The sequence below is a fragment of the Microchirus variegatus genome (assembly GCF_963457635.1).
Source record: "Microchirus variegatus genome assembly, chromosome: 17".
Taxonomy (NCBI): Eukaryota; Metazoa; Chordata; class Actinopteri; order Pleuronectiformes; family Soleidae; genus Microchirus; species Microchirus variegatus.
Genome location: NC_139818.1, coordinates 11,284,958 through 11,301,209, shown reverse-complemented (window position 1 = coordinate 11,301,209; position 16,252 = coordinate 11,284,958). Strand labels below are relative to the sequence as shown.

At 40.4% G+C, this 16,252-nt stretch overlaps 3 protein-coding genes across 4 annotated transcripts; all 3 read left to right on the top strand.

Moving 5' to 3' along the window:
* The first annotated feature begins 20 nt into the window (after positions 1-20).
* Positions 21-6,614, top strand: LOC310939501 (dual specificity phosphatase 29-like). 2 transcript variants are annotated; one of them, XM_083904271.1, is made up of 4 exons: positions 21-107; positions 2,559-2,768; positions 3,792-4,012; positions 4,768-6,614. In XM_083904271.1, the coding sequence occupies exons 2-4, from the start codon at positions 2,614-2,616 to the stop codon at positions 4,992-4,994; spliced, it is 603 nt and encodes a 200-aa protein (XP_083760397.1). In that variant the 5' UTR covers positions 21-107; positions 2,559-2,613; the 3' UTR covers positions 4,995-6,614. The 2 variants fall into 2 exon arrangements, with proteins under 2 accessions (XP_083760397.1, XP_083760396.1); XM_083904270.1 differs by having other exon boundaries at positions 29-107; positions 2,584-2,768.
* Positions 6,615-7,746: 1,132 nt separating this feature from the next.
* On the top strand, positions 7,747-10,432 carry LOC310939247 (dual specificity phosphatase 29-like). The gene is made up of 3 exons (XM_083903947.1): positions 7,747-8,121; positions 8,336-8,553; positions 9,827-10,432. The coding sequence occupies exons 1-3, from the start codon at positions 7,994-7,996 to the stop codon at positions 10,027-10,029; spliced, it is 549 nt and encodes a 182-aa protein (XP_083760073.1). The 5' UTR covers positions 7,747-7,993; the 3' UTR covers positions 10,030-10,432.
* Positions 10,433-12,283: 1,851 nt separating this feature from the next.
* dusp29 (dual specificity phosphatase 29) lies at positions 12,284-16,238 on the top strand. Its single transcript, XM_083903794.1, has 4 exons — positions 12,284-12,412; positions 12,566-12,779; positions 14,220-14,443; positions 15,079-16,238. The coding sequence occupies exons 2-4, from the start codon at positions 12,604-12,606 to the stop codon at positions 15,279-15,281; spliced, it is 603 nt and encodes a 200-aa protein (XP_083759920.1). The 5' UTR covers positions 12,284-12,412; positions 12,566-12,603; the 3' UTR covers positions 15,282-16,238.
* Positions 16,239-16,252: the final 14 nt, after the last annotated feature.

Below are 16,252 nucleotides of genomic sequence, written 5' to 3'. Positions count from 1 at the left end.
AAAAAAAAGGTTGCAGGGTAGATTACCATGTGGAACACAGGCAGTTGTGCTCGACCTACATGTAGCGCTACCAAGGGACCCTGAAAAGGCAACGTTTTCCAGACAAGGTATGTGTCTAATACCAGTGTGTTCTTGAGAATTGTTTGCAGATACAGGCCCATGTTGGAGAAATATTTATCAGTATATACACCATGAACTCCAGGGTGTGGATTTATTCTAGTGTGCACTTTTATTTGCCTGGCAAACATGTTTATGAAGCACTTTTATAAATGTACTATGATGATAAGAGCTTGGCTGTTGAATTACACTTTCCTCTTTTATTAATTAGCTCACAAATTCACATGAACCACATCTAAAAGGCTAAACATGGAAGTGTAATTCATAAAACTCCCCAGAAGAGGCCCAGAGGAGGAGGGTTAAAAAAACGGCAGCCATATTTATTTGCCCTCCATGTTAACCGTGGGCACTTACCCATACATAGCAGCTTTAATTACACAGAAGTAGAGCAGGAAGCACAGGTTAGCCTAAGGGGGTGGCTATGAAAGCAGCGCTGCACTTAAACATGTGCACCAGGGAAATCATTTCTCTGCCCTGACTGTGGGAGGGAGGGAAGGCTTGTACTTATAGATCAATGAGGAGAAAGAAGCGCCTCCAGGTTCTCTGGGCACATGTTGTACTTTTGCAAAGACTCACACACTCACTCATATGCATGAAGCATATTACACCGCATCAGGTGCAGCTTTTTCACACACACTCCACATGACACACGCGTGCACATGCAGAGATGGATGAAGCCGTCATGATGTCTTGAGTGCTCCTCCATATGCCACCACAGCTTAAGAAAAGGTCACAGAATCAGATTTGGTCTCAACGACTCACTCATCCCTGTGGACACGGCAATACGTCTCCGAACCCTAAGTGCTACATTATGTCTCCTCACACCAGCAGAAAGCAAATAAGAGGAGCTGCCGTCGGTTTCTTTTCGCGTTAACAATTGCGCGCAGAACCGCTGAATGTCCACAGCTCGGAGCTGAATCACACAGCTCCTTAAATGGATGCTAATGTATACAGTATGCATAGTATACATCTCTCTAAAGCCCAGTGTGTGAATTGTAAATGCACAGGTTACACTTGCCTGCAGGAAATGAAAAGCTCATGTTTATAAGTCGTGAATGCCAGTTTTCTGAATCTGTGGAGATAAATACATCTACCAGCAGGAAATAACAAGAGTGCCATCTGACAATAATGTGCTTTTATGGTCCTCCGCTGTGGAGTGTATTTATTAGACCAATATTCCAATTAACAATCCTTTCTCCAAAAACCATGTTTTATTTAATGTATATATAACTACGATGATGTCCTCACACCAGTAAAGCCTGTAAGAAGTACCAGTGCCTGAAGGAGTCATTTAGTTTCTCATTTGTGGCCGTGTACTTTTTAACTGCTTGTTTAGTTTTTAACCGCTTTGTTTTATTACTTCTTGTTAAGCACTTTGCGTTTACCGGACTTGATTTTGAATGCGAAGCACTTTGTAACCCTGAAGGAAAGTGCTATATAAATCAAGTTTTATTGTTATTTATTACAATTTTATTAATTTGATTATTTTGGTCTGCTTATGCTTTAGTTGTAGCCTTACATTTCCATAGGCTGCACTATGGTTACTCCAAGGTTATATCAGACGCTACAGCCATGCTGATCATATCCATACTCGACTTATTTGATCGTTTGCAGTTTGAGTTTGTTGTAAAAAGAGGATGCATCGCCCTAACGTTTGATGGTTTTGTTCGTCATGTGAACACATTCGACAGTGGTTTAAATGGGTTTTGGAGACTTTATTTCCTTCCCCCTGAAAGTAGTTTATCCATCCATCCATTATCTACCGCTTTGTCCTCCACCAGAGGGTCGCGGGGGGTGCTGTGCCTATCTCAGCTGACATTGGGTGATTGGTGGGGTAAACCCTGGACAGTTCGCCAGTCCATCGCAGGGCCACATATAGACTCACACCAATTTAGAGTGACCAATTCACCTAATCCCCATATTAATTGTTTTTGGACTGTGGGAGGAAGCCAGAGAACCCAGAGAAAACCCACGCACACACGGGGAGAACATGAGAACATGCAAACTCCTTGCAGAAAGGCCCATTTTAGAACAGTGTTTCCCAATCCTGGTCCTCGGGGAGCCCTGTCCTGCATGTTTTAGATGTTTCAACTGCTCCAACATCCCTGATTCATTTCATCACCTTACTATAATTAGTTTCTGAGATATAACCATAGATGCAGGAGAAGATTGAGCCGTATGACCATACTTTTTGCGGTTCGGAACCGTTTTGGATGTCTGTGGAAGTCCTTTGGTAAAGGGTTAACCTCACTCAAAATTAAGCAGCCTGTGCACAATCAACAAAGCACATAACTCAGTCACTTTAAGTGCCTAAAGCGTATTTACATTTCTTTCCTTAAAATTTTACAAGGAGCGAAGAAAAAAAGCAATGTTCACAATGTTTCCGATGACTTCTCATATTTCACTGATTGTAGTTAATGTTGCCAAATTAAAGAGTGTAGATATGTTGTCCTTAATGTGTGACAGGTTCTAAAAGAAGAGGTGAAATATTCAGACATGCCCAGAGGCCTCAGCTGCCTTGCAAGCTCCGAAGGGGCAGGCACCATGTACGAGACTCCACCGGCTTCAGAGCTGCACAGACTCATGTGGACAAAGAAAGGATCCAACAACCACCTGGATGAGGTTCAGCCCAGGATCTATATTGGAGACATGTGAGAATGAACACACAGACACGAGACGTGCATTTTTTTTCCAGCAGAATTATATAATAAGATTAATAAAGCCATCCTGTTCTTTTTCTTAGTACATCACGTCAAAAGTTATCTAAATCCACTGCAGTAGCACATACTATAAAAGGAATAGTTTACAGATTCAGGTTCAGGAGGTTTACTGACTGAAGGTGCGTGAGCTGGCTCAGGGAGGCAGGAACAGAGAGCCCAGAGCAGATACACGATCACAGGAGGAGGCAGAAAGTACACAGTGGTAAATATTCAGTCCGATGGACAAGCAGGGAGAGAATATTAAATACAGATTTCACAAATGCAGAGGAGTCGGTGGTAAACAACAAGAGAGGATGGCATGGACGTGTGGAAGAGTTGGCATGAAAGAAGGTAACCAGAGGCCACGTCAATGAAACGGCACATGAGATGAGGAAAAAAGCTCAAATAAGGACAGGGCAACAGCTGCAAACCAGACGAGAATTATCTAATACTGAGAGGATATAAACAATATTGTGAATTGGTTCAAACATCTCAACATCATAATGTGATTTTCTACACTAAACTTTGAATATTATCTGAGAAATTTACCCCAAAAAAATCTTATTTTGCAATTTGCAAACTTTAAGGATCAAAAATACTAAGATAGTGGATCTAACTTTTTTAAACAGAATCTATTACAAAATGTAACTGGTTATAGCTCTGTCTGTTTGTTAAAAATAAAAATAAACACTATTATTTTGAGGGTTAAGAATTAGAATCAGTAGTAGTCATTGGTGAACTACATTAAAATTCAAAAGGAACGGTTTCACAGAATGAGGATTTAATTCTGCATTCATTGTTTTGCAGCTCCAACAACACATAACAGAGTATTAATTATCTATGAATCATAAAAAGCATAACTGATAAAAAAAACATGTCTCCTTCTTCAAACAACTTTATATTTTTACAATGTGCTCATAAAGATAACAAACCCCTCCTTTACCACTGATATAAAACGATGTATTTTCTCCACAGGTACGCAGCCAAAGACAAGAGGACACTCCATGCTCACCGGATCACCCACGTGCTCAACGCCGCTGATGGGAAGTTCAACGTGAACACGGGCCAAAGCTTCTACAGAGACACCAACATCACTTACTATGGAGTGGAGGCTTTCGACATGTCATCCTTTAACATGAGTCCCTTCTTTTACCAAGCTGCCAATTTCATCAAGAACGCTTTGAGCTCACACACAGGTGAGGAGATCACACTGTGCTCCGTGCATTTCTCATCGTCGTTTTTACAGAGTTAACTTGAGGCATACCTGATTTTTTTCTGCAAGGCAAGGTGCTGAAACATTTGTCAGTCAATTCCCATTAAAGGAGCCCCCAGTTGTATTAGTCATTAAAATGCAAATCAAACACTAAACATAATATCAAGCTAATATCTTTCCCCCACGGTAATCTTCTCATAAGCGCAGACCTTGGCCAGGAAAATTGGTTTTAAATGGATTGCCCTGGTAATTTGTAAGCAACACTTTTATTGGACATGGAAATTACACAATTATGTTTGTGGCCTGTGTCTGCATGGCCTGTTATGCAGAGTGAAGTCGGTATCTGACATGACAGTAATAAGATGTGGCCTCCTCCTTCACATGGTGGCTGATGGAGGGCTCCAGTGTGCGGCGGGGCCTACAGTAATCCCCGGCAGAAATACACAGCCGCCGAGACAGTTCAATTACGCGCTCCTCTGCGCCCTAATCCTCAGGCCCGATAAGGAAGCAGGGATTACCGTGTGTAGAAACATTGGTTGCAACATTGTTGAAAACTTTTAGTCTGGAGTTTGAAGTACTCTTCTCTGTGATGTGCACAGGTTTTTTAAGCCACAGAGAAGTAACAAATTAGACAGTTAGAATAAAGTGCAGCACAATAATCCAGTCGTTACAGGCTTATGAGTGGAGACGGGAACTAAGGGCTGATGTGAAACTGACTTTCTATTTTCCCACTGATAGGTAAAGTGTTCGTCCACTGTGCGATGGGTCTCAGCCGCTCGTCCACACTAGTCCTGGCCTATCTCATGATCCATGAGCACATGACACTGGTGGACGCGATCAAAGCCGTCGGTGCCAACAGAAACATCTCGCCAAATAACGGCTTCCTGGAGCAGCTCAGAGAGCTGGACAAACAGCTGCACTACCAGGGGTCATCGAGGAGCTCGTACGCCAATGGGCGGACTTGAGATAACAATCTGGCCATAACAGTGGACTACCACGTTACCTTCTGTCAGTATATAATGTCTGCCAATAAACTTTCCTAAATGTTACACACTGGACCTTTAAGACAAATTGCTCATACTAAAATATAAACCTTTAACCTATTTTATGTTTAAACTCGTCTCAAACTAATATGATAATGAATTTATCCTAACAACAACTATACTGTGTAGACACAACATTATCATCCTCCAGAGACAAAAGAAAAAAACACAGACGCTGAACTGGATGTCTTCTTCATTTCCTTCAGCAATGAACACGACCAGTGTAAAATGCAAAGGGGTGTAAACGGATGGCTCTTACCCAGGTCAGTAATTAATTTACACCCAATATAGAGGAGAAGCTCTTAAAAGCGCCCCGAGGAGATTCTGACCACCGGTGGTGCTGTGGAGAACGGCTGTTAAGATTCGCCAGTTTGCATAATATCACCATAAATGTTCACACTTGTAATTACCTCCAAGTTTGCACCAGATATAAACAGTGTGGACTGATTTTATTGAACCAACTATCTTGTATTTAAGACATTGTTCTCTAATTGTCTTTTAAACACAGTTGTCTGGGAAAAGCCATGAAAATACTGCAATAATTATTCCCTGATGTATCTGTTACTGATCTGCTGACCTGTGCAGGTCATTACAATAATGTTAAAACTGTAATGTGTAACAATGAAATATAAACAAAAGGTTAGTTGCGTTCAAAGCCGCACACAACTCTCAATATAACAGTGTTTATACTGTTCCAGGGCTGCAGGAAGTGGTTTGTTTTATATCAGGACAGCTGGAGCTGGACAAAAAAACGCAAGACTTTCCAGAAGGAGCACAGAAGGGTTAGATATCAGGCTGACAAAATGGGTCCCAAGCAGATTTGTCCGTGGTTTCCATGGTAACCCCACCCATGTTTGCCCATATTGGCTTCACATGTGGCGACAAGACCCGCATCATCTGCCCACCATGCGACCTGGGTACTAGACAAAAACTCTTGTGCAAACAAATAAACACAGGATAAATGTGAATTGTCTCTGTCCACCTCTACGATACTGATACATACACTCAAACGCAAACTCAAACAAAGTCAGATCTGATAGTTTTTCTTGACGGAGCCTGTTTTTACTTGAAAGACGCCAAACAGAGATGCTAAAGATGCTAAACAGAGGATGTTAAATTACACACTGCAGCTTTAATAAGTGTTTCCTTTCAGGTGATTCAGACATGATATAGTCAGTGTCACCATAGCTGTATGTTTTTGTGTTCCGAGGACGGAGCTTCAATGGCAGAGCTCCGAGTGAAGGGTGGGGTGTAACGCTTCCATCGACTGCAGTGTAGCCTGCTATTATAACCTTTTCCAGGCTCCTACTACACCAGATTCTGCTTGTTTTTTTTCCCCCCAGACGTCTTTATTTATTGATGGCTGTCCAGACGTGAGGAGGATTTCAACAACAACAAAGGTTTTCAGAAACAAATTATGGACTCAAGCTTTATGATTGATCTCCACTGCTGTCAGTGTCAGTTCTCATCAAATCTCTTGGCCAAGTCTTGTAGAAGTTGAGGGCTTGTCTGTGTGTGAGTCACATATTATCACAGTCATGAAGGAGGAAGAAGTAAACACTCCAGACTGCCACAAATCAAATGTTTGGCAAGAGTTTTTTTTCCCCAACACAGAGGGGCAATTGCTTCATAAATCGCGTTGAATCAAATTGTGTTGATTTCTTTTGCATTGCAATAAAAGCGTTGATATGAACTGTATCATATCTATATTTGTTGTTGCTCCATATTTCTGTAATAAACTGTATACAGTGCATCAGGACGTGTGTACCACCAGCATTAGTGATGGGGGGACGTCACTATGCAGCAATGTTTGTGCCTTGAGTCAGATTAGTAATATTATTAATTAACTTACTTGAGATCAAAAACGTATATCAGTCATTATATTACTACATTTATTTTATAAATACAAAAAAAGTGATTCAAGTAACATTATTCAAATTGCAAAAAAATAAAAAAAATGTCATATTCTTATAAGTCATCATACAGAAGCCTCTAAAGGACAACAAAACAAATTGTGATTTAATTTCTCAACATTAACTTGCTCAGTAATTATAATGTCATTACTCTTTTTGTAATCCCTACACTACTTGATCAAATAATAACTTTACAGTCATATGTGACAAAGTAATGTGTTACTGCCACATCACTGATGAGGACACACAGGCTGGTGAGACTGGGTGAGATTAACATTCTTGCCAATGGTTTAACACCATTTACTGACTGTTGTAATTATGTACTAATGAAGGCAAAGACCTCAAGCTTCATATGAATAAGGAAACACATTTAAAATATACATAACACTGTATAAATGAGTACAGTTGGACTTGAAATTGTTCAAATTTAAATTAATAAATAATCAATTCTCCCATCAGTGATTAGTCTGTTGACTTTGTCTGTTCAGTACAAAGATAAGTATAAACTTCAATAACCAGTGGCACAAACTGATGCACCTTGACGCGACTCCTCATGGAGGTGTGATGAAAAAATACTGTCCCAGTATGTTTTGAATAACTCATGCTATTACAACTGTAAGCACTGCTGTGGCTCTGTAGTTAAAGTTGTCACAACACAAGCTGCCTGGCTTCTGTCACAGTCATGCGAGGAATAAATAGCCCACATTGCTCCTGCCCAGACTCTGGCATCTTCAGCTGTCTCATTCCAGCGAGGCCCGGCCTCTAAACAACACTGATATCTAGTTCAGATGGAAAACAGCGGCGAGCTGCGGCAATGGGCTTCATGTTTATACTGTGGGTCTTTATCCAAATGTCTACAGGGAAGAAAAACTAACAGGAACAGGACGGCCACAGCGACTTGTCAAATTTTCCGTCCAAGAACAGCAAGTATTTGGGGAGGTTATGTGTCAACTTGCTGAATGCCATTTGTGATGATTGCACGACAACACCACAGTGAAACATGCAGCTATGAGGCCAGAGGAGGAGCCAGAGTATCAGACACCACCCACCTGCGATCTGCTCAGCCTTCTGCTGAGAAACAGACGCCCCACTGGAGCTGTCAATGAGGTTTGGCCCAACCTCTACATCGGAGATGCGTAAGTGCCATTCTCACTTCAGGGCCCCGCTGCAATATGGTGATCAGACTGAGAAACTGTGGCTGCAAACAAAGCCGCTATTTGGCAAACTGATGGGACGGATATAAAATCTGTACATTTGAGTCACAAGTGATACATTTGCAAGCATGTGCTAATGGGGCTGCTCACCGAGGAGATAAAACACCACTAAGTACATGTCTTGTGTTGTTTCCAGGGCCACAGCTCAGGATAAATCCCTGTTAGTGAATCTGAGTATCACACACGTGGTGAACGCCGCAGATGGAGCCCAACACATTGACACTGGAGCACTTTTCTACTCAGACACCGACATTCTGTATCACGGAGTAGAAGCAGCAGACTGTAAAGATTTTGACTTGGGCCCATTTTTCACAGAGACAGCTGATTTCATTCATGGTGCTCTGAGTCAGAAAGGTAGGAGTCACATTCTAGCCACTGACGACAAACGCATTGAGCAAAAGATTTAGAGTGTATGACCTGAATGTATGAATTGTTGTTTTCAGTACCACAGAATGAGATCTTTATATGTACATCAGGAGTGAGACCTCTCTATGAAGTTGTTTTTAATAAACATTCTTAATGATAAATGATAACTACCATAGCTTTTCCTATGGATATTCAGCTGAAACTTCACCAGTAAATGGCGCTATATTTTACACACCGTAGCTTTAAGCTGAAATTTTGATAGTAGTGTTAAAACTAGGTTTAATGAATATGGAAAAGTTAGCGACAAAAACACTATATTGTCCTCTTCCAATCAACCTTCTTCCCCCAAAAATTAATCAGAATTGATGCACAAATTTGTTCTTGTAAATTGTGAATTGATTTACAATGGTTTGTCATTTAAAGGTGCATTATGGAATAAATCTAAAGCAACTGGCCATAAAATCCTTAAATGTCACAGAGACTCAGGAATAATGTTCATATAACAAACTGAACTCGCCAACAACAACAGTACAGACAAAATATTCGCATTAAAAAAATCTTTTGCAGACTGCAAATCATGTTTACGTTTTCAAATCATGTTTTGGCATGATCTGGTGCCACCTACCACCATCTACCAATCACGCAGTCAGTAGAGTCTCAGCTGCCGAGCAACCACAGGTTGCCAGTTACGTCTGAGCTACAGTGGCGGAGAAAACGAAACCTAAAAGACCTCGGTATTTTGAATTTGAGTGCAGTAACTGTTTTTGGCCACATTCTTACATATGGCGCCTTTAAATAAATAAAAAAATTAAAAATGGCTCCTCACATAAAAAGTTAAGGAAACACTTATCTTGCACATTTTTATCTAGTTTGGACATAAAGTATATAAAAGCCAAATGGAAGCAAACAGACACTGTGCATCCAAACTAATAGACTGCTGCCAAGATATGTTGTTTTCTAAATATAGTCTGTTTGGATTTTGCATCACAGCCTGATGGAAAAACACCAACAAATAGTGCAACTTGCATTTTTGCACAAATACCAGCAACAGAGTATGAAAAACTATCATGCTGAGGCCTAATTTGTGCACAGTTCTAAGCATATAAAAAAATTACCTCTCTGTATTGCTTATATACATATATACACACAAGGTGAAAGCATATTGATAGATAAAGGTGTATTTTGCTTGTATTAGCAGTACGAGTGACTGACTCATAGAGGAACGTGTTATTTGTGGTAACACGCTCTCTGGTCTGTGTAGGTAAAGTGCTCGTCCACTGTGCACGAGGAATCAGCCGCTCTGCGACTCTGGTGTTGGCTTTCCTCATGATCAAAGAGAGACTCACCCTCGTTGACGCAGTGCAGACCGTTATCCAGCACAGGAACGTTCTGCCAAATGTTGGATTTCTCAACCAGCTCCGTCACCTGGACTCATCCTTGGCTCTGCAGCGGAGAACAACGTGATGTGAAGATGTGGAGAGAATTTTCCTCTCATGTCAGTGTTGAGATCAGACCAAAGACATATATATAACATATTATAACATATTTCCAATGGATTAAAGAGCTTTTTCTAATAGGTTTTTAGATTAAATTACTCTGGTTGTCCTTTAAATTACATGTATAGTACATCTGCTGAAACACAGCTTAAAGTAACAAGATAACAACTTTTTTCACAGCTTTAAAATCATGTCGATGACTCACTGACTTGTAAAAGGAAGAATAGATTTTAAAAAAAATACCCTCTCTGCTCCTGAAAATCTGTCCTTGGAAGTTTTTGGAGTTGAAATAGTCAGAGATTCAAGTTGAGAAAGTTCACGAGTAATGCTGAACTAACTGGGCCCAGTAAACAAAAAGTACAAAATAAAAATGCTGAAGACATGAAACATCTGCCTCCACCATTGTGTCTTGTGTAGAGCGAGTCCGGCAAAAGCGACGTTGCTTTGCTTTAAATGCCGCTTTTAAGGACAAACATGTTCAAATAAGTCAGTTACATTTGAACTTACAGCTGTGAAGACTCGACTCGTGGCAGGCAGTCGTGCTGCTGCTCTTCTCACACACTGCAGAGACTCTGAGGGTTTGACACTCTTCAGGTGTGTGTGATCAGTGCAATCTGCAAAATACACACAAGGAAAAAACAAAAGAATAAAGGAGTGTAATTCCTGCAGGAAGTTGAGTCAAACTTTGATTTTTCTAGATTAATATTATATATTATTATATATTAATTATTATATTTGATTGTTTTACCTTTATTAACTATAGTATTGTCTATTATATTATTTTATAGATAGATAGATAGATAGATAGATAGATAGATAGATAGATAGATAGATAGATAGATAGATAGATAGATAGATAGATAGATAGATAGATAGATAGATAGATAGATAGATAGATAGATAGATAGATAGATAGATAGATAGATAGACTTTTCTTGTACGACCTGAAACAACCCTGTACTTTTATCAAACCTGTGTCCTGACCTGACCTTTGTCTTCAAAGACTTGATTCAAAGGTAAACTGAGGTTTCAATACTTCATACTTATTTTTTTTCTTTCAATCTATAGCTGCGTAAATGTTTGGAAAAAAATAATGGAAAATGGATATGAAATGTACTCAAGGAGTTATAAATAGTGGAGCAGCCCTTTAAGCTTATGTGTAACACACATCACTATGAATATTGCAGCGGCTGTTAAAACAAATGTAGCACAGCTGCCAAAAGCCCCGTTGTACTTGATTAACACAAAGACAGTGTTTGGCTATAAATAAACAATGCTACGCCTATTTATTCTCAAAACACTGCATCTTAACTGCCGCCATCCAGCGCCGTACAGTTACAGCTGTGATGTCTAAAGAGGCTTGATACAAGATGACAAAAATATGCCAGCATGCTTCTGAGCGTGTGTACAGATTCAGGTCAGACTTTGAAAAAGAGATGAAACGCTGAAGCCATCTTAATAAGAGATGCTCTCCAGAGCACAGTGGGAGACAGAGAGTGAGAGAGATGCTGTCAAAATAAAAGGAATTGGATATCACAGGTTTAATGATTTCACTGTCAGAATGAATGATGGCAGAGTATGAAGATATGAGGGAAAAATAAAGGAGGCTGATGGTGTGAAAACTCTGTCTGACATGTTAGCAGCTTCATCCAGCCATTCTGCAACACACTCTCACTTTAGGGGCTTGCATTTAGATGACTGAATGGACCGTGCATATCAAATAATGGGAGGAATCAAAGACCTGTGCCATCCTGTGAAAAAGCTCATCTGTCTAACAGTCTGACACATTTTTGCTTCTCTTTTGGCCCCCGAGAGGCTCCAGGAGATGCAGAACATCCTTAACGGGTGTTGTGAAGGAGCACTTACATGGTTTCTCCCCGCCTCTGTTGATATGCAGGGGAGGCTAAGAGAGACTGACATGATTTACGGATGTCGCTCGTGCAGGCGGCTGTGCAACAAACTCCAAGAGCCCTGTTCACTCCAGTGAATATGGGCATCCTTTGGCAAATGCAAAGTTTGGATAAGCACTGATTCCTGCCAGCAGCACAGATTAAAGTTGTGTGTTAAGGAGTGGATGACAGGCACTGACTGGGTGGAAGTTTCCCCTCACAGGCAGGGAACATGGCAGCTAAGGTCAGGATCCTGCCACATCACAGCCCTAAAAATATCCCCTGCATTTGATGCCCGTCACAGAGCAAGTGGTTATACAATCATTGCACTGACTCAAGGCTGCCAGAATTAAAGCGAACCATGTTCTGCCTTTCAGGACTGCTACGCAACAAGCTGTGAGACTGACAAAAACAAAACAAAAAAATGTGATGGAGGAAAAAAAACAGGCTTCAATCTCTTTGGTGAGTGCTGCTGAATATTGATGCGCAAAAAACATTAACCCACAAATGTATTGTGTTTCACGTTTGTAGAGGTAGAAAAGCGAAGGAGAGAGTGGGGGAGGGGGGAGGAAAACAACAACAACTACAAGTGTGGTGTTTCTTTTTCCCCTTAAGCTCATCAATCATGTGTGAAAAGGAGCCGCGGTGACAAAATGGCTTCTCACAAGTCAAAGACTGGCACCAAGATTAATGTTACAAAGGCAGAATCCAGTCCGGTGGATGAATATGTCACACCTGGGGGCTATGAGCTGGAGAAAATCCTCAACCGTGGGACTGTAGTTTATACTCATGTCAATGAGGTCTGGCCTCATGTTTACATCGGGGACGAGTAAGTAAAATGTATGAAAGTGACTGAAGTGAATAAAACATCAGAGAATTAAAATATCATTTGTCACACACCAACCTCAACAGGCCACACAAAGGTAATAAAAACCTACACCTTGTAATTTAATAACAATTTCATACATTTCCTACAGACATTAGCTGCCAACTGCAAACGTAATATTAAATTATCTGTTTTATTTGTTGTTTGAGGAAAGGTGAAAACCTTCAGCTTTCTGAAAAGAGATTCAAACTGGTGACCTTCTTGCTGTTAAAGGGGACATATTATGCAAAATCAACTTTTAAATCATTTAAATACTTATATTTGGGACTCTGGAGGTCTTACCAGTCGGCAAAGTGTGAAAAAAGATGACTCACTCATGTTTTTGTGGTCCTCCTCAGTCGAAGTACAGGAGATAAAACACGCGATGTTGACTTCCGCGCTCATTGGGACGTCACAATGCGCTAAATTCCTGGAATTGTTGTCTCGCGGAGCTACGCTTTGTCCATAAAACACGCAAGAGTGCTGGCGAGGGCAACAGTATCCGAAAACAGGAAGACTGCGAGTTCTACACAAACTTCCAGCCTCAGAGGATTTATCTGTCCAGTGGATACATGTTTTATGATGGCAATGTGCCTGCTAGAGCCTGCAAATGATCACTTTTCCAAATGCTAACTGCTGTTAGCTCCCAGTAGCCTCTGTGACTGATGTCATTTCCTGTCCCTTAAGTTTCGTTTTACTTTTTTTAAGGTGGACCTAAAGAGATACTACTAAACAGAGCGTTCTGAACAGGGCTGTTTTGGCAGGGTGATTGAACTGCTGTGGTGCTTCATCCTTATGGTATTTTGACCAAAGCATGTCACAGACATGTTCTTTAGGACACCAGGGAACTAGGTTAACTTGGAGAAATAGGGTATAATATGACTCCTTTAAGCAAGAGTGCTAGCCATTACCCTGCCATGTAGCCCCATTTCCAATAAATGTATATAAAATGTTAAAAAAAAATCCTTGTGGTCAGTGTTGTTTATTCACTCACACACCTGCAAATAAGTTTGAGTCAGCTCACTTTATTTATAACTCTGACAGAGTTTGCACAGCTCTGCACAAAACTGTGATCCACTGGCAGGTGTGTAAATACATAAAGATCATTTTTATTTTCATATGATACTGTAAAAAGAAAAAGACACTCCATACAGTAAGAGAAATGAATATATGAATTAATTATTCAAGATGAAGTGAGCAGAATGAATGAAGACAATTTGTATAACGTGTGTGCAAAGTCATTATCATTTAAAAAAGATGAAGATTTTCACCTTCAAACAAATGTAACAAATCCCAGCAAATGTAATCGCTGAGCCAACTGCTTTTATATTTGTGAGAAAAGTATTACATTTATAGAATTATTACATTAAAGGTGTTTTGTGGGCTGTTGCATCCTCTTTGCAGGGAGACAGCAAAGGACAAGTCCACTCTGAAAAGGTTGGGGATCACGCACATCCTGAACGCCGCAGAGGGGACGTGGAACAACGTGGACACCGGCGCCTGTTACTACAGCGACATGGACGTCGTCTACTACGGCGTGGTGGCAGAGGACGTGGCGACGTTTGACCTGAGCCAGTATTTCTTCTCTGCAGCACGCTTTATTGAAGAAACACTGAAAAACCCTCAGAGTAAGATCACAAACCTACTATATCAGAGAAGTGACTGTGATTTGGAGTCTGGATAGTTGGGTTTTAATCACTGGGAACTTCTGTGTTTGCACCAGATATAGAAGGGGAAAACACGAACAATGTAATACCATTTTTCCAACGCGATATGAAGCGCAGATTAATTTTGATCCACCTGAGATAGTCGTATAAAGTTTGGGTTGGAAGAACTTCGTGTTTTTTCATTATATTTGCCTTTTGTCAATAACAAAGGGGGATTTTGGTTTGTGAAGCTCAAAGAAATGAAAAACTACATTTGAAAAACTCCACATCAATTCATCTCTTTCAAGAACAACTTCAAGGGATTATGTACAGACTTTGCTCTGAAAGTTTTTTTTTATTATAGATCCAGTTTAATACATATTGTTTTCATGGGGAGTGTGAAAGTCTGGGAAGTCTGAGTATTGTCAGAGTCTTTGTTTCTTTGGAGACTAAAATTTCATTTGGCAGCAAATCTCAGTTTTCCTCTCAAAACCGCAAGAAAATGAAAACTGAATTTCCTGCTTGGTCACATGCCAAATGTATAATGAGGTTAGAAAACATTGGAATTTGGGTGAATGGACCTTTAAATTGACAAACTTGTTGTGACCCGTCTTCAGATAAACTGCTGGTGCACTGCGTGATGGGAAGGAGTCGCTCCGCCACACTTTTCCTCGCATACTTAATGATCTGTGAGAACATGACGGTGGCGGACGCCATCGAGCACGTGAAAAACCGAAGGCGGATCATCCCAAACTGGGGCTTCCTGAAGCAGCTGAGAGAGCTGGACATGCAACTCCAGGAGGACACAGAGAGGAGATGACCTCAGGGCGAGGCCTCAAATCAGGAGGAGCTCAAGAGAAGTTGGAGTTCAACCACTAATTCATTCATGAGAAGTCTGAGGAAGTGCAACTAAAATACCCCCCAAAAAAGCAACTGAGCTTTTGGGGGTCTTAAACTTGCAGCTCGCGGGCCACATGAGGCCCCCCAGTTTTTTCTCTTTTGAAATTATAATAAAAACTGGCCCAAACTCAACAACGGTGAACAATATTTTTATAATAACATTAATTTAATTATATATAGAAGCTTGTTTGTTTTTTTAAAACTATATATAAAATATATATTTTACTTTGAAATGGTGTGCAATATCATGCTCAATACTTATTCTTTTTTTTTTAATACAACATCATGATGGATTATCAAGATAAAACTTTTGGATTTTTTTCACTTGACGGCCCCCTCCTGACCAGACTAGAAGTTCACTGGCCCCTGGGTCATTTTGAGTTTGAGGCCCCTGGTCTACATCAAAGTGCAGCCTGCTACTCCGCTAAATTACTTTAGTGTTAGCCCTCAGGTCTATCAAGTCATTCATAACAAACCTAATTTCTTTCTTACAAAACTCACGTGATGTAAGAAAAGTCCATTTCAAAGTCAAGTTGCAGGTAACTGACAACAGGTTGTGATTCTGGCTCACGATCGTCGGCTTTCGGCAGCACTGTCGCTAAATACACCAGACCCCTCTGTTAAATATTGAGATTTTAGAAATGTCCTTGCTAAATGTTGGATATTAACACGTTTTGTGGTTTTTAAATATTAAGTGTGTTTTACAGTTGTGTGAATGTCAACCGACTGATAGTTACTGCTGTTCCATGTATTTTGTTTTCCATTTCCAGCTCGTTGGGATTTTACTTGGTAAAAGCTTGATGTTGCTGCTTTTACTTTGAGGTTTCAAGACAAATTATTAGAGAGTGACAATTCAATCGAGTCTCAGAGCAGTCAAGCTCAAAAGTTTGT

Excerpts from the sequence above, each read along its gene's own strand:
- LOC310939247 (XM_083903947.1), top strand. The coding sequence starts at position 7,994 with ATGAGGCCAGAGGAGGAGCCAGAGTATCAGACACCACCCACCTGCGAT. Across the intron at positions 8,122-8,335 it reads AACCTCTACATCGGAGATGC|GGCCACAGCTCAGGATAAAT; the intron begins GTAAGTGCCATT and ends TGTTGTTTCCAG. Across the intron at positions 8,554-9,826 it reads TGGTGCTCTGAGTCAGAAAG|GTAAAGTGCTCGTCCACTGT; the intron begins GTAGGAGTCACA and ends TGGTCTGTGTAG.
- dusp29 (XM_083903794.1), top strand. The coding sequence starts at position 12,604 with ATGGCTTCTCACAAGTCAAAGACTGGCACCAAGATTAATGTTACAAAG. Across the intron at positions 12,780-14,219 it reads CATGTTTACATCGGGGACGA|GGAGACAGCAAAGGACAAGT; the intron begins GTAAGTAAAATG and ends TCCTCTTTGCAG. Across the intron at positions 14,444-15,078 it reads AACACTGAAAAACCCTCAGA|ATAAACTGCTGGTGCACTGC; the intron begins GTAAGATCACAA and ends ACCCGTCTTCAG.
- LOC310939501 (XM_083904271.1), top strand. The coding sequence starts at position 2,614 with ATGCCCAGAGGCCTCAGCTGCCTTGCAAGCTCCGAAGGGGCAGGCACC. Across the intron at positions 2,769-3,791 it reads AGGATCTATATTGGAGACAT|GTACGCAGCCAAAGACAAGA; the intron begins GTGAGAATGAAC and ends TTTTCTCCACAG. Across the intron at positions 4,013-4,767 it reads CGCTTTGAGCTCACACACAG|GTAAAGTGTTCGTCCACTGT; the intron begins GTGAGGAGATCA and ends TCCCACTGATAG.